The sequence below is a fragment of the Uloborus diversus genome, chromosome 6 (assembly GCF_026930045.1).
Source record: "Uloborus diversus isolate 005 chromosome 6, Udiv.v.3.1, whole genome shotgun sequence".
In the NCBI taxonomy this organism is placed as follows: Eukaryota; Metazoa; Arthropoda; class Arachnida; order Araneae; family Uloboridae; genus Uloborus; species Uloborus diversus.
In genome coordinates this window covers 51,136,282-51,154,843 of record NC_072736.1, presented here as the reverse complement: position 1 = coordinate 51,154,843, position 18,562 = coordinate 51,136,282, and the positions used below count along the sequence as shown (strand labels likewise).

The 18,562-nt window shown below is 32.2% G+C and overlaps 1 protein-coding gene across 1 annotated transcript in view; it reads right to left on the bottom strand.

The window, feature by feature from the left end:
* Positions 1-5,536: 5,536 nt before the first annotated feature.
* LOC129224677 (uncharacterized) overlaps positions 5,537-18,562 on the bottom strand; it is a 76,687-nt gene continuing 63,661 nt past the window's right edge. Inside the window, exons 3-6 of the mRNA XM_054859222.1 lie at positions 15,845-15,981; positions 14,347-14,449; positions 11,731-11,795; positions 5,537-5,646 (exon numbers count right to left, since the gene is read on the bottom strand). Of these exons, the coding sequence (XP_054715197.1) occupies positions 5,537-5,646; positions 11,731-11,795; positions 14,347-14,449; positions 15,845-15,981 (415 nt within the window). The remainder of the gene's footprint in view (positions 5,647-11,730; positions 11,796-14,346; positions 14,450-15,844; positions 15,982-18,562) is intronic.

Sequence of the window (18,562 nt, the reverse complement as noted above, 5' to 3'; positions counted from 1 at the left end):
GGGGGGGGTAATCCTTAAAACTTGTGTGTTGTCATCTTTGGCTTCTTTTAGATTTCACTAATTCACTAAATGAAGAACAAAAAAATATCATACAATGTTCAGGTGTACAAAACACTCTTCATAGTATATTATTGAGGGTATTAATGTATTGATGTTGTGTTTAGTCACATTCTGAACTAATTATGGTGATTTAAAAGGAATTTCACATGATTTTTACATATCATATCAATTTTTATTTTTAGCGAAAGCAATCGGAATTCTTAAAATCTTTATTTAATGAAGTTAGTTAAGCTCAACACTTTAATATTTTCAAATGGCACATTTCATTGCTGATTCACAGAATTCATTTTTTTAAAATTATAATAAATAATTATAGAATATAAATATGGATAATAATAATTATGGTAGGAAGAAGATTAAAAAAATTCCCCCAGTGAATTATATTATCTGTATTTTTTTTTTGTTATGATTATCACATTTGTTTCAAACCAATAATTTCAAGATTCGAGTGCCAAAACTGTTATATATTTTGTCAAATCTTTCGGACAATGAATGACTTGGTCGAATAAAATATCTCTAAAAGTTTTGATTAATAAGAATCATCTATTTATTCTCACCCTAGAAACGCCAAGTGGAGTGTTTTATAACATATTTTGGAAATTATGTTTTAGGTAGGTAGGAAAATGTTTGTAACAGTACATACTTAAATGAATGTTCACATAAGGGAACCATGGGATAACATACATACTTTCAACCTAATTCACATACCTACCAAACCAACTTGCTTCAGGTTTTTTTCAATTTCTTTACTTTGTCAAATTTGTTTACATCCGTATCATAATTATCTAACACGGCTTACCACATAGAGTGGTTTCTACTTTTCTCGCAAAAAGCATTAATAGCCATGCTTATCGGTTTTGATTTCAGTACGCACATCGAAAGCTATTTTTGTAAAACAAAAATGAGTACAGTCTGGCCACCGATGAGATGGAAAGACAGACATCCAGTTTACAGGCGGAAATTGACGCATGTATTAGTTTTAAGGAATGCCAGCGTTTGTAGATGCATGTTAGCCTCTAAATTAGGCAGAGTCACATCACATTGAAATTATCAGAGCACGCGCATTAGATTTTTACTTTTTCCTCTCACTCGACAGATTCGTACTGGACGTTTGCCAATCCCATATCATCTGTGGGCACACTGTATATACTCAATTCCTGAAAAAAAGCAGAAACAAACTTAGCACGAGTCATGACAATCGGACCCTTCCCAAAATTACGCGCTTTGCTGCAATTGTCTTCTTTTTTGTTAGAAACAACAACGCGTGGTAAGGCATTTATTTCATAAAGATGTTTATTCAAAACAAGTGGGGGAAATAGCTTTTATTCCTTGCCTAGAATTGAAGAAGGTCTCGATAGCTAAATTCACAAATTTATATTTGCTTAAATATTGCCTTAAAATTAATTCGTGAATTTTTCTAATAATTATTTTAAAATTTCTACTGTTCATTTCTGTTTTCGGCAACAAGAAAAAAACTTACCCCAGCAACTCTAACTGGCAGTACAAAGCATTTAAAAGAAAAGAAAAAATGATCCAAAACAGAAAAAAAAACCTCCTTTCAAAAACGAGATCTTTTTTTAAAAAATGCAAAAACAAGACTCTCCGTATCATATTGGGTGTGGTGTATCAGTATTTAACATCTTATCAGCCAGAAACCACAAAGCAGACCGGAGAAACCACGAACAATATTTATCACCACAAAAACTGATTAATTAAAAATATGAATCCCATTCCATTTTCAATTTTACCAATTTTGATAAGCGATTTGTATTAATTTTCACATAATGAGATACTTATTGAGCAAAATTTTACCGTTTTGTATCTGGGATAATATAAAAAATGTCTTAACCCCTCCTTTTTTTAAAATTTTTATATTCGAGGGAAAAAAAAATGTTCGTCACACTAAAGTTTTCAAGCGAACTTGAGTTCTTTCAGCTCTTCAAAATAAATCAATTTCATTTCCCGTTTTCATCTTAAGCAGACCGCGTATTCTGATTCTATGTTTTTGATAGTTGTCATGACTTTTGCTAATGATGCACATCGAATGGGACCGTACTTCTAATAAAATTTATAATAAATTACATTGAGTTATACGACATGTTAGGCCAGTAGGTACATCTTGTAATTGATGCACTAATATAAAGCATATAAACTTTTTACTGTACAGAATAAGCTTTGATTGAAATATATATGTACAACAAACTTTTAATAGTTCAGAAAGTCGTATCACTGGATGCTAATTTTCCTTTTGAGCACAGATTGAGGAACACCTTTATAACAATGCGCGCGATGATTTCTCTGATGAAAACACCTTTGATAATGCAAAACCATCTCTAGTTGTCAATTCGCAACTCCAATAAACTACAGAGGGCGCTGCAGCAACTGTCCAATGGTGGATGATAAAGGTAAAACAAACAAATACCGTAACTTATAACTTGCTTTGACGCTTAGTGAATGGCAGTATTTTTTCATCGTGTTTGTGGGAAGCTTTCTTTTTTATTCTTCTGAAATTACATGACACCATAAACTGTCCGAAGCCTGTAATTTACCCCAAAGAAAACACGTGGAATGGAATGTTTTACCTTTTTCTTTAGTATCGTTTATCACCGCAAGGTAGCGTATTCGAGGTCTGGAGTTGCGAATAGAGTCACTGTACAAGACAGGCCTACGCCTCAGCTTAAGATCAGCCCCTTTTTTGATTGGATTTGTCATTGCTGCTGAGCTAGGTTTTCCAGAGCAAAGTTTCGAGACATTGCCGAGCTTAGCCAAATTGTAAGTAATGAATATTTTATTTAATAAAGAATGCACGTACCACTAATAATTGCTAGCAGTGTAAAATAAAAAAAACGCGATAATTCGCCAGAAAAGACAACCACTCCAACACGCTCTCCGATCCAAAATGGCTGAATTTCAGCTAATGCGTCTGCTCGTCTGTATAGTGGTCTTGTAAATAGTCCAATTAGGAATAAGTCATAATGCAACAGTACTTAACCTTAAGTTTTTTTAATCATTTTCTTGCAATCAAATTCGTTAGAGCTACCACATTGTAGTAACATTATTGCGTTATATCATAAATATATCGCAGTGGTTCTGTTAGACTTTTTCCTCCTTAATATAAAGTTGCAAGTTTGTGAGCAGTCAAGTTTCCTTGCCTGTAACAGTCATTTCAAACCTGTATGAATAGATAGAAATTTCCTTGAGATTCAGTTAGCATTTTTGATTAGAAATAATTAAATATATATATTCTGATATAATGTACAAACAACTTCACCTGTTGATAAGGATGAAATTTGAAAAGTGTTTTTAATATGAATGGATAGTGGTTAATACCATAAACAATTCGCATGTACCACAGTATGTATTTCGTGTGCTCTAGTAGTCATCACAAATGCAAAGTGAAATAAGTTTTAATGATCAACTAATGTTTCATTTTCGTTTAACTTACCGAGAGTAGAATCCTTAGTCTAAGCACAAGTTGAACTTCATATTAATGTCATACATATTTATGTATTAAATTCAGAGCTTGAAAAATGCTTAGTCCCTAACAGTTTGAAAAAGCTTCTGATCAATACACAAGATGCATTATCGTCCATCAGCAAAAAAAAGTCATTAAAGTTACAAAACACCATGGTTTATCCACATAAGTATTAAATTCTTACCTCATGTGTTGTTTTTACTCTGTTAAAAAATGCCATTTATGCATTTCAACAAGCAAAATTGAATTTATAAAAGTTTTAATTAGTAAAAAAAATTGCGTTCAAGCTAAATATGCTCATCGTATGCATAATTATTCGGACCATAGAGACAGCATATTTTCATCGGATATAAAACTTAAGAAAAATTCTCAATCAGTAGTAAAGTCCTTCTTATTAGTTTATGCAAAAATATTTTGTTTGCATTTTTGCTTTAACTATTTTATCCTTCTGATTACATCACTTTCTTAAGTTGGTCACTCAAACCCCATTTCTTGTCTATTTCAAGTATTTTTGCTTACAGTGATCACCTACTTATGCTTATTGACTGCATGACTTTATTTCGTTTTGACGTAACTTTGATGAAGATTTAACCAGATCCATCTGCCATGCTGGAAATCTTAAATACATATTTTTTTTTAATTACAACCGCTGTTGGTTGATTTTATTGTGATTTGTGTCTTATTTTTCATGTTTGGTAACTATGAATTACTGCACTATCCACTGATAAAGCAGCACCTATGGATCTAAAAGAACATTTATTAGCAAAAGTTAGCAGTTTTTGCACTGAAAACATTGATATTTCTGGTTTATACGGTAAACGTTCGGTTATGTTATAAAAATAGTTATCACTGAAATGGTGAGCTTAGCATATGTTATTCATATTCAATGACATTTACAATTATTATTTAGTTTTGATTACTTTTTCCAATGTAGTCATTACTTTTGTACCATCATTGATTCAACTTTCTGAATTGTTTTAAAGAATTGCTTTAGTCGTATCTACCTTATAGTAATATTCAAACAGAAACTTAAAAAATGCCCGAATTGGAGGATTTGAATACTTTAATATTTCTTGCAGATAACTATAAAAAACTGAGACTTTTGGCTTTAAAAAATATTGTGGCATGTGACGTTTGTTTCAACTAGTTCCGTAAATTGTGTGATATATTCAAACGGTAATAATCTATAATCATGCAAGATTCATCAAAGATTCATTAGATTCGATTCTATTCATGTAGATTCAAAGGAATGGCAGGATTTAAGCCCTTTTGTTGCCCAGATACTGTTTGATTCTCCAATAACGCTAGTCTTTTCATAGAATAATGTTATAACTGGTGTCCGTATTGATGTGATGCACATCTTGACGTTGTTCCCTGTCGTTCTTCACGTAGAATCCATCTTGATAAGAGCAATTGTCTGCACAAATTTATCAAATATGTTGTCATGGTTGGAGTAATTCTCAATTCAGGTCAATTAAACTTACTTGAACTGCTACCACTTCATTGAACCAGAAACGCTTTCAGTTTAATAAATATAGTTCTTCGTGGGATAGTTCACTGTCCAAAGCAAAAGTTTGCTCAATTTGGTGTTGAAAAGGCATAACTTGTCTAGTTTACATGAAATATTGTTCTTCTTCTCATCAGAGTGAGTTGCGTTAACTTCAATACACTTTTGAAGACTGTGTGGGTGTTGAGTATGATTGATGTTAACTGGATGGATAAATGTGTAAAACTCATCACTGATCATTAATAGCTAGCATGGACTCTGGAATGCTTCGATACATCCAACCAATCTTGTTTACTTTCGCAAACATTTATCTTTGATTGTCCTTTGATCTTTTCTCATAACCAATTCAACTTTTCTTGGAATGTAAAGATCCGGCTTAGTTTATGCACCCCAACTTTTAAAATTTCGACTTCAACGTTTGCTGTTTATGCAGTCCATAACCACTTTTGCATACAGAGTAAATAATACTACGTTACATCCACACTTTTATTTCGTTAGCAAACAGTAGGAGATCTACCAAAACAGTTCCAATAGCCACATTTTCTGTACAAAGCTCTTTTTCTTCGTCGCCGCCATTTGTGGAAACTGTCTTCTAAGGATTTTCCTAAATTAAAAAAAAAAAAACTTAATGACAAATTTTTTGGAAAAAAATCATTATTATTATCACAAAAAGCATATAATATTTTGATTAACCACAAAATAGTACGATATGTGTTGCATATTTAGAAAATGACTTGTGTATCTATTTTCCTTGATCTTCAGAGCTTTCAATTTTTTATTGGAAACAGTTATTTGCTTAAAAACGTAGTTCAGCTAAATTGACTGCAAATTTATTTCAAGCACATTACCGTTTTTGGATTATACCACTTGCTTTGCTAAAATATCAATATAAAATGTACTTTTTAATTAAATAAAAATGTAAACGATTGCCCTTTTAACCAGGAAATCCCACTTAACTTTCCTCTACCTTTCTATCAGCGTTGGTTTAGCAATGGAGAATCTGAAAGGAAAGTAGTAATGTGGAACTTAAGGATGAGTGACTGGGCGTGAGAAAGCTCACGTTCATTTCAAACTACAAGATAAAGTAATACTGGTACAAGAGATCAGGAAAAACACCGCTTCATATTCTATTTCATTTTTATCTTTAAGGGGTCACATTACATTCAAAATATTTTTTTAAGTTTAAGAACACTATGTGATTCCTTAAAGCCGTAACTTGCATACTTATGTAGCAATAAATAATTTGTTTTCAAAACATAAAAATACTTTCTACTTTTTTTAAAAATTCAAAAAATTTAGGAAAATTTCATTTTTTTTTAAATTCCAAAGGCGTTTTTGTTTTTCCCCTTTTTCATTTTTTTTTTCGATAAACTATCAAAGTAATAATTTCTAAAAATATGTGCATTCATTTGCTTATATATTTATTAGAAAATTTTCTGTGATTAATTTTGTAAAAAATCATAAATATTTCTTAACAAATTTTGTTTTTAAAGGTATACCATGCTCGAGACATTTTAGTAACTTATAAAATGCTTATCCAATTCCTAGTTTCGTTAAATATTTTATCCTGATTGCAAAAAATATTACTTTAAAGCTATATCTTCAATATTAAAAAATCCTTAGGGATTGCAATAACATGAAAACACACACACACAAAAGATAATGGAGTAAAAGCAATTTAAAGTTTTTCTATTGCACAAGAACTCATAGCGAGCATGACCTAAAACAATTCATAACTTTTTAAATAGGTGAACTAAATATATAAAATTTTTCCCCTGTGTTTGGACTAGTTTTTAGTTTTGTAATAAGGAGTTAAAAAAAATTGATCGTTTGATCATTGTTGAAGTAAAGCAACCCCTTAAACAACTAAAATAAGTAACAAAAGTGAAAAAAAATTTTTTTGCTAATATCACAACTGAAAATCGAAACTTTCATAAAGCACGATTGGAAAAAACGGAATATTGAAACGATTTTTTTTATTTTTTATTTTTTTATTTTTTTAAATTTTAAAATGTTTTTGTCAATTCTCCTATTATTATATTTGAAAAAACTTGCTTGCAGTCGTATTTGGATCATTTAGATCTTTGCAGGAATTAGACATTTAAGAATTTTTCATTCTACGTTCGAGATCAAGTTACAGTAGATCAATTTGAAATGAATGAGTGGCAATGTAATGTAAAAATAACAGCTTCTTTGCAACTTCAAAATACTCATTTGCCAGTCAACAAGGAACTACAGAAGAAAGTACAGAAAAAGCTATTTCACTTATCTTGCAAGTACGCGTGACCTGTAGTTATCTTTAATTCACTGTTTGCTTGTTTGCTTTCTTCATTGTTTTCACTTTTTTTTTTCATTAAAAAAATCTCTGAAAAGCTAGTTTAGTGTTTTTTGCATATTTACTTTGTTTTGTTTTATTTTCATGATTTTTGTTTAAGCTCACAATGCATTTTTAGAAAAATCTGTCATATTCATGACAGTTTGCTATATTAATGCAAGAAAAATATGTCATATTCATATATTTATTTTATGGTACAGTAAACTCCCGATTATTGGCACTCAGATTATCCGCGGGTCTTTTCACATTCTTTTTTTTAAACTTATGATTGCGTTATTGTTCGTTTTTAGGTCTTGCAAACATTTTAACTTCCTTTTACAAAAAAAAGGAAGTATTCTATTCGCGAAAAAAAAAAATTCACTCAAAAATCGACCTTAATTTCCAGTTTACTCACCCCCGAATGAATATTTTTTTTCTACTCGACCACACGTGGATAAGTGTCTAAGAACGTATAGACACACGAGAAATATCCATAATGACGATTCCCGAGTTAATTACAACGAATTTTCTCGTGATGTCTGTATGTACGTGTGTATGTATATGTGCGTATGTGCGGATGTGCATATGTATGTTGCATAACTCAAGAACGGTATGTTCTAGAAAGTTGAAATTTGGTACGTAGACTTCTAGTGGAGTCTAGTTGTACACCTCCCCTTTTCGTTGCATTCGGGTGTTTTTAAGGGGGTCTTTTGCCCCTTTTAGGGGGGAAATCATTGTTAATTTCGATGTTAACTCAAGTGGTGTTACAATTTGGCGGACACTTGGCGGTAAATCGCCAGTCTTTTGGTCGCAAGCTTTGTCGCCAACTTGGCGACAAATTTGGCGATTTTTTTTCTTTTTAAATCTGGTTTTAATTTGGCCACTGTTGGTGATATTTAGAGAGTAAACTATTGAATCACATTAAAATGACCAATAATGGGAAAATGGCATTAAATTGGAGTAAAAGAAAGTCATGTGAGGCACACATCAGCTCGTTTTTGAACTTATGATTGTGTTATTGTTCGTTTTTAGATTTTGCATATATTTTTTACTATTCAATGATAGTAGATGCAATGTAGCAATGTTTATACATATTATTTTATTGTATGTGAGAGTGTTATTAATATTTTGTAGCTATTGTATGCACTAAATATCGTTTTTCATTCATTATTCGGTTTATCCGTGGTTTTCGTTTATCCACGGTTACCGTGCCACCCCACTCCTCGGTTAATAGGGAGTTTACTGTGCTTTTATGTTTCTGCCATGCAAAAGTCAAGAAAATAACTCTCTGATATACATGTACATTAATCTAAAATGCATAGCCAGCACGTCTCTAATAAGCGTGTTTTTCTTGGTAAAACAGCGAATTCCATTATTCTGTAATAGTGGTACTTGCACGGTTTTGCTTGTAGTAGAAAATTAAAAGGTCATTTGGTTCGCCTGTACATTTACAAATAATGGATGATGAATTTCTCGCCAATTTGCTGGCCTACGTTATGGTAGTTTGCTCGTACACGTTATGATAATTTGATCAGTAAAATGTTCTTAAAATTGGAATAGAAAGAGAACAAAATCGAACTTTCGAAAATTCTATTCGAGATGCTCATTCCTACGCTACGACCTAATTTTGTGCCAAATTTCAAGAAAATCGGCAGAACGATCTAGGCGCTGTGCGCGTAACAGACATCGCGATGTCCATACACACAGACTGTCAACTTTATTATTAGTAGGATTTAGGTTAAAATACATTGGTTGAATTCTATGTGCAGTTCTTTTAGCTCCTCCCGATAAAAGAAAACGATATAGGATATATTATGTGAAAAACATGAAACAAAATTGTAAAGTTGGTCACATTAAATGTATTTGCTGCAAAGAAAAAATAACTCCTAGTTCAAAATATGTTTTTGTTTTTTTATTTATTTATTTATTCATTTATTTTTTTCACTATTTTTGACCCAAGTTTTTTTCTTGATAGATTTGCTCCGAGCTAACGATTTGTTTTCACAATATTATTGGGAAAAATGAGCAAATGTGTTTACTTGGTTCTCTTAAAATCTAGCCTACGCTTACGTTTTTTTACTCTTGATTTGTTCTAACATCGATTCATTTCTGACACTAAAAGCTAAGTGCATGTTTTGCTTCTCTGCTGACAGCATATTCTATTGTTGTTTTTCCACATGAATTCATTTAACGTTGAATACGTCATTTGTGATGGCAAATCTTTACTGAGGCCCTTAGTAAAATATCAACTATTTTGATGAGTTTTATCATCACATTGTACATCACATTTATCAATTCAGATGTAGAAAGTCCTACAGCGGTGTTAAATCTTAAAGAGTGCGGCAGCAAAAAAAGTTTTTATTACCATCATTATTGTGCTCTATATATAAATATTTTTTTAAAATTAATAAACAATTTTGCTATAATTCTAATGACATAATTTCTTAAATATAAAGATACAATAAAACTCCGGTAACTCGACACGTGGAAAGCTCGACTACACCGGTAACTCGACATTTATCTTTCTTATGATTGGCCCAATGCGAATTTCAATGGACAGAAATCTCTCTAACTTAACATACAGTTGCAGAAGCCCTGAAAAGTTGACATCCAATTGCTATTTTAGTCCGATTTTTGCTACCAACTTTCATATTGACTTTTTCTCAGAGTTTTATGCTGCGGTTTCTTGGTCAGTCAATCCTTTTCTGGAAAACTCTTTTAGAAAATTCCACCATTTAACCAGGGGAGTCAGCCTCCACACCCTGAGCTGTTCTTGCTCTTAGTGCAATTCTAAAAGGCTAGAACAGATGTACCCAGAGTCCTTTAGGAAAAAAGGGCAACATGACATGTTTTTCAATCAAGTGTGAGCAGGACTTTTTATCTTTAAAAGACCTGACCGACAAGAAGCTTTTTCATCTCTTTTCAAAAATTATTGATTTATTCCATATGAGGTAGGTATTTAAACAATATTCGTGATTGTATTATGTACTTAACAAAAAAAAAAAAAAAAAGAAAAAGAAAATTCATTTACACGAATTCATTTTCATTATGTGAATGATAAGCATTGGTAAGTAAAGCATACATAAATTCTTTAAGGATTAAAATAATGAAACCTCAGCAAGTTGACATCCGCTTAGGCCGACATGTTTTCATGCTCCCTTGGGGCTTTGAGTTATCGAGGTTCCACTGTATAAGATTTCTCTTGTTGTTTAAAGCTGAGTTGCCAATGGAGGGATAAAAAATAAGTAAAATCATAACCAAGCAGTAAATCTGCTTTTTACTTTCTTCTATTTCTAATACATAGAAAAAATTATTAGATCCCCCAAAAAAATTCGAATTTTGACGAATCTGCACGTTTTGAGGGGCGCTGAGACCATTTTGACCATGTTTGTAAACTATCTATCTGTAAGTGTGACCATTTTTTTTTTTTTGATTGAGAAGTAAAAAACTACTGCATGAAATCGTACGATGCGTTTTACACAAGTGTACCCTTATGCGAATTGGCACCTCTTTTCTCCATTATGCGTGCCTATTATATCTCATGAAGTAACTGGCGGAATCAAACGAAATTTGGCCCATATGTTGACCCTTATGGTTACAAGTGCTGATTCAATATTGGTGCTAATAGCTCAAAATAAGAAGGGGATGGACTGTGCTGATGAACTTTTTTTAATATTTGTGACTGCTATACATCAAGAGGTAAAGAAAAGAATCAAACAAATATTGATTGACAGGTAGACCTTGGAGTGTACAAGAGCTGATTTCATTTTGTTGCCAATGGTTACAAAACAGGGTGATGCAATCAAACGTTCTTATTTGTTCTTCGCGTGTCCTATATCTCAAGAAGTAGTGCTACGCTCTTTTCTATAAATTTGCTTTTCAAACTAAAGTATTTTTTACATGTATCCATACTGTGGAACATATCACGGCAAAGTTACAATTAGGTCACAGCGAGTCACGATGGTTACATTCACAAATGTATTACGTCTTGCATTTGTTACGTAGTACACATTTGTGACTCGTTTTCGTGTGAATTCACTGCAGCGTGGCAGCAGCAGTAAGTTTGTAACCGGTAATTTTGTGACGTTACGAAGACTTACTGAAGCATCAATTTGTGAGGAAGCATAGGACTGCCATTCGAAAGCTACTGCAGACAGTTTATGACTTAACACATGTATATCACGATTTTAAAACGATGTGGGTTCTTATGTGACAGTCATGAGGCTTTCACATAAGTTTCACTCAAGAAAAACTTCAGCGGATTTGCAATAAAAGCGCATAATATGTAAATAATTATTTATCTTTTCCAACTTTTGGCATATGAAACTTTTTATATCCTTACTTTCAATTAAAAAAAACACTTAGTTGACTTACCTCCTGTTTCTTGGGGCATGAAATCTAACATTTCATTCAACATAGTCGTTACAGAATCCATGTCCCTTTAGAGTGAACAAAAAAATAGTTACTATTTAACAGCAAAATAATAAAAATATTAATAATAATAAAACAAGAATTACAATCATGTAAATAAATATTTCATGAAACATGATACTCTTTAATTGATTTTCGTATTTCAATCGAAGTTGTCCCCCATACTCCAAATAACTGTAAGTCAGAAACTGGTGGTGCATTTAAAGGCTCTAATACCCCTCCCCCCCCAAGAAAAAAATGTAATGAAGATTTGTTTTATGCTTAGAATTGATGCATTTTACAACCCTATCATTCTTTTGCATCGAAACTGCATAATTTTCGTGTAAATAAAAATGAATATCGGGCATTATAGCAGCGCCATTAAGACCAAATCATTAAACTTTAGTAAATTAGGAAACGAAATATTTCTTACAACTTGGAGGGAAAATAAAGGTCCCTGTCTAGAATTTTATTCCCGACAAAAATTGTGCTGGTTTTGTTGCTTGAAATAGTTATAAAAATATATTTCAATTTTTAAATACTTATAGCGAAAACAAATCATTAATCACTAAATTTAATCATTAGGATTTTGCCTTTTACTCTAAATTGGTGAAAGCCAAAAATGGTGAAGAAAAAGCACATTTTTTTTATATAACTACTTGTTCCGTACATCAAAGGACAGGTTTTAGGAAACTATCGTATGTCCTTCGACGGACTAGACAAGTCTATTATCAGCACACAGTGGATAATTTACTTACTTTTTAGTACCCTCCAAGTACTTACACAGCGTACAAAGTAATAACACAATTATCAATAACCTATATATATTTCCTTTGTTTTTTAATTATATTATCTTCGAAAACAATTGTAAAAAAAGAAAAAAAAAACGCTTTTTAATACTTTAAGACTCATTACACAAGTTGACTTCTTGAAGACAAATAACTAAATACATCAAATGCATGTGCCAAAAAATTAATGGTTGCGCTTATGAAAAAAGACACATGTACTGAGATAATTTGCATAAATAACTCTAACTGGGGTTGTGTAATAAGTTACACAAGGCTATTACGTTCATTGTTCAAAATATTTTAGTGATTGACCCTGATCTAAGCGATGAAATAAAAGGTTAAATCTTATCATCTATGAGTTCAATTGAATTCAAGGAAAACTTGAACATATGATAATTAACATTCCATTTTCTGCTAAGTCAGATTCAAAAGTTGTACTTAAAATTTAAATTAAACTAATATTTATGGAAAAATCCTTACCAAAAAAAATATTCTTTTGGAAACTATATGGCATCATTTCTGAACCTTTCTAATGCTGCGACTTCCTCAAAAACGAAAGAAGTTCTAAAAGTTTTGTAATCCCGTTGCTGCAAAACTTTACAACATTTTATTTGTCAAATTCTGAATTTGGTAACTCGTGATAATGGTATCAAATACTTTCTAGAATAAAATGATACTTTATGTACGGACAATATTGTTTTTTTTTTTTTTTTTTACAAAACAGATTTAGATCTTTAGAAATCGCAGCTTGAAAAGAATAAAGACAACTAAAAAAAAAGCAAATTTTTCGGGAGACCATTTTCTTAAATTGTTGCGATTTGTAATTTTTTGTTGTTTCATTCATAACAGTTCCTAATTTTTGGAATTTCCCTTAAAAATGTTTAATACTATTCTTTTTGTTTACTTCAGGCAGTTTTTTGTGCTAGCCTTTTAGGGTTCCAACAAATTTTAATCAAATTTAAGTAAAATTAAATTTTAATCAAAATTGCATCCACCGGCAACTTTGCTATCTACGACTTGTGTCTTTATTCCATATAAAAGATCAGTTTTTAAAAATCATTATTATCTAAAAATCTCATTTTCGGTATTTTTTGAGTAGTGTCACTTTTCTTTTCAAGCAACGAAATAAACGTGTCTTGGGTGGTTCAAAAAAACTTTTTCTCAGCTAGAGTCTAGGACACCCCCTATTTTTTTTAGACTTACTAATAGTATTAAGCTTTAGAAGTTTTAGCTTCTTACTCAAATTTTAAGAGGGTGCTCAATGACCACTTAATTTAACATTAGCCGTAGAATAGAAAATGCCACAAATTTAGAAATATATAATTTCCCTAGCTGTTTTTTTTTTTTTTTTTTTGCAAGTAATTATTTTAGTGCAATGTATATGCAGATTACTAGTGTATATTATAATATATAGCATTGTTTTTTCAGTTCAATGTATTTTTACCCCCCTCCCGATACTTAAGAAGTTTGGGGGAGGAAGCTAAAATTCTTCCAGTAAATTACTATCCACAAGTCTAAAAATATTGAAGGGTGTCCTGCTATCTAGGAGAAACTTTTTTTTGCATGTATTTTTGAACCACCTATGCGTCATTTTAGTTAAGAGACGATGGTGTATTACAATGTTTGAGCCGACGCGACGTCGATATAGACGACTGAAAATGGTCAGTTTCATTTTGAGTTTTTAGGGGGCATTCAAAACAAATTAATAAACTTCAAATTATTAATTTTTTACATTATTCTGCATTTCTTAAATACTATAGTTTAAGTTGAGAAAGCGGAACTATCCCCTCACCTTTGTATCGATATTAGTTCTTCCTGGTGGTAGTCATGTAATGGCGGTCGCCAAAGTATGAGTTTGTCTAGAACTGCCACTCCAGAAGAACGAGGCCTCCTCTCTGAAAAATAAAGGAAGAAACGTAATGCAGGCAAAATGATGCATCACACTGTTTTAAAATTTAAATTTTAGCGGTTTTAATGTTTCTCAACTAGGCAAAATGAATTATTTTCTCTTTTTTTAAAACAAAAGTATATAATGCCACAAGTTGTAGTGTTTACATTTACATTTTGTAGATTGCAAAACGAAGTAGATTGCAAAGTTCAAGTTTGTTCAGAACTGTTTAGTTTAAAATTGAAAAGGTTTGTCCACGTTTCGTAGCATTTACATTTACATTTTGTAGATTGCAAAGCAAAAAGAAAAAAGAAAAGATACATAGCCTTTGATACGAAGACTGCTGAAAACTTTAAGGAACACGTAATGTGTTTCCAGTATGGTGACTCCGCCAAACTTTTAATCTATTTGATGGCCTAATTCATTTATTTTACTGTTTTTTTTACGGTTCTATGGAAATTTTATAGCTCCAAGATTTTAGAAAAACAATGTTTCTCAATAATATAACGGAAAGACATCTATAGCTATGACTATTTGCAGTTTTAACATTTGTCGCCGATTACCATTAAAAATAACTGTTGAACAGCTTAAAAAATTGAAATTTGGAAGCGTTGATAAATCGAAATTTCTTTACTTTTCGTATCATATATTATTGAATGGCAGTTACCATATATTATTGAATGGCATTTTGGGGGTTTCCTTTCTGCTTCAAAACGTTGCGAACATATTTTCTTTTGTCAAAGTCAATGGGCTATTGTTTCAGAATCATTGGAAGTTTTTGACAGAATTTAAAACTTTTTAATTCAAAAAATAGGGCTAAATTCCAGATGAACTTTGAAATTAAAATCAAGTTTGAGTGATTATTTTTTGAGCAGATATTCAAGGAAAAGGGCATGTGACTGATCAGGCCAAACGAAAAGACAATTGTTTACTCCACACAACAGGCAAAAATATTGGGGTCAAAAGTTTGAACAAATCACTTAACCTTAGTACTTATATTAAATCAGCAAATTTTAACTTTCGGTTCAGAATAATGTGCATGGAAAATATTTTTCCTTCTGACCCTTGCCAAAAAAAAAAAAATAAATAAATAAATAAATAAAATAAAATAAAATAAATTGAAAGTTTTGTGTAAAAAAAATCTTTTTTACTTTTTAGCCGTTGCCAAAAAACAAAAATGAACAATAGTATTTAAACGGTTTATTGTAAAAACCTATACATATCCCTTATTATTTCCATAAAAAAATTAATCGTTTCTATCTTTCTTGCGCTTTGAGCTAATTTCTCTCGGATATAATTAAATTGTGTTATAAAAGTATAAGGGAAAAAATCGTCCAGCTGCTCCCACCTGTGACAATGGAATCACCCTACTAGCTGCGAAAAGTAAGAAAGGGATCAATACCGTAGTAACTCGTCATGTCCATTGGATGTGCGTGAACAAGCAATCTACACTTGTGAATCTCTCTGAGCAGGAGTTGCGTACAGCAAACGAGATTCACCAGATGCTGGCTGTCCACTGGAATGCCGTCCGACACGTCCCTGAAAAAAAGAAGAGGAAAGATCAACTTTAGACATCCAGGGACAAAAAGCTATTTTAAGTTTACTGAATAAGTTCAGCTGAGAAATGCCTTTTTTTGTCAAGTAGCCACAAATAACATTTTCTGACCAGAAAGGGGAGGGTGTTGTACTTTGGGACGTTCGGTACATTGGGACACTGCTAATTTCTAAGAATTTTATTTTTCGCAGCCAAGTTTTTGTAATCTCTAATAGTAACCTTCACTACTAAATGGTGCCACAGTAAAAATCAGCATCAAAGGAGTAAAATTGACGATTTTGTGAGAGAAAGAAACTTTCATGACTCCAAAGTAAATATTTTCTTCATTTTTATTCCATTTCCTGTCTTTGTATTTGTAAATTTAATCAATTGAATTTAATTTTGTTACAAAAGAGAAGTACTTTAAGTATTTTGTTTATAAGAAAATAATGATAGTGCATCCAGATTGACCATTTTTCTTAAACCCAGGTGTGCTACCATGGGACAGTCGAACATTTGGTACCTCAGGACATGTTCCAAAGTACAACATATGCTTGGTTCTTAACAATTAAGATATGTTTAAGAACATGAAACAATGTTCTAATATTATGTAGTCTTTTAAGCACATTTCATGTTAGATAATAATTCATAATTCATTATTTATAATTCATAATTAATTATTTATGATTTAATTCACTACCAGGAAAAAAATAAGGTTTTTTTTTTTTTTGTTTTCTTGTACAAAATTGGTTCAAGTATATGGCTGCTTCCTGAATCAGGAAGACTTTCCATAGTACAAAAGGATATGTCCCAGGGTACAATAGGAGGTTGTACCTTGGGGCAGCCTGGAACACTTCAAATGGTTGGCAATATTTTATTTTCAATCTGTCTGAACTTAAAAAATGTATTTTACATAGAAGTATGTTGGGGTATTTTAGTGTTACTTTTTAATTTAAGTTCAAATAATTGACTTAAAAAATAAAAATATGAAAAGCGTCCAAAGATACAACACTCCTCCCTACTGAACGTTTATGTATCCAGGAACGCGGAGTCGGAGGAAAAATTCTGCACTCTGAAAATTTTAGAGCCTTTGACTCAGATTCCGAAAATGCAGGCCTGCCAGTGTTGCAGACTGGGGGGGAGGATAACAGACTTCAACTCCGACCCTTTTATCCCGAAATAAGTCCGACTCTGAAGCCTTGTATACATTTTAAGGCTGAGCCCTGAGGATATTAGGTTGGATGGGGGAACAAATCAAAATCTGATAAACTCTAATTAATAGTGCGGAAAAATTGCCTTTTTAGAGATATTTTGTTCTGTATAGGTATTTTGGCAGCAAAAAATGTAGATTCTTGACGCGTTGTTCAATAAATCTTTTCCTCTTTATTGGCACAACGTTTTGTCTAATTTCCTAACAAAAAAAATATACCAACACAAACGAAAAACACAAAACATAGCGGGATTTGGAACTTTTTCTTACACGTGTTTTGCAGTAGCATGAAAGTGTCAACTCAGTCGAAAAGTAGAGGCCTGGCGTGAAATCGAAGAAGCATTAGTGTTATGACAGTGAGAGCGCCCGGTGATCAAACTGACAAGGAACTCGAATTGGTTCTCAGTGGCCCTGCTTCGAGAATATTTCCCTTCTATTTTTTGAAGCAATGGAAAAAAGGTTACACAAATATGTATTACACGTTCCTTAAATTTTTTTCGTGCGTCTCCAGACCTGAAAATAACTTAAAATCACTCGCCACCTAGCCGCTAACAGTCTTAATTTGGTGACCAAAATGCTCACCGAGTCATTTTTTCAAAACAGTACTTGCCACAGTTTATTATTACTTCATTGAGTTTTTTAACAAATTATATTTGCCTCCCTTAGTTTGCGACGTGAAAACGAGTTTTCCATGATTTTCATCTCGCAAACGAATAAGAAAAACTTATATTTTTACAAAACTTAATGGTAGGAACAATATTATTTCCTTAATTCCCATTGTTCCATTAAAAAAAATATTCATATGCATAATCACATAAGCCAATGTTTTCAGGTAAAATATAAATCCTGGGTAAAGTGGCTACTAAACTATGAGGATCTGGCCACGACTAACAAAAAGAATTGAATTTTTGGTCTATATGTCCATATATTAAGCTACAAGCACAAATGAAAGAGCTCTGCACCACACAGCTCCAAAACCATCGACTGATTTTAGACCCCTAAGTAGGAGTCGCCATGTTCTTATCAGCGCAGACAAGGGCGTGTCCAGCTCAAAATGGGAGGGGGGGGCATATTCATCTTTTGTGAAATCCGAGGGCCCATTGCTCCTTCTGCATTTGGAAGCAATGTAGTTATGCATTTGAGTATGCATTTTGTTATCCCCACAAAATGCATTTAAAATACTCTGAAAATTGTGTGTTTTTTTTAGTTTTCAAGACGGGCTTGCGGGGAGGCATTTCTCCACATTTAAACATTTTCATGGTGTATGGGGTGGATGTTGTGGTATTAACACACTTTTGCGAAAGAAAGAGCACTTTCTTTTGTAGAGAGTTTATGGAAAGGGAAGTGTTTTTGCTACTGTTTTACCTTTCGTTTTC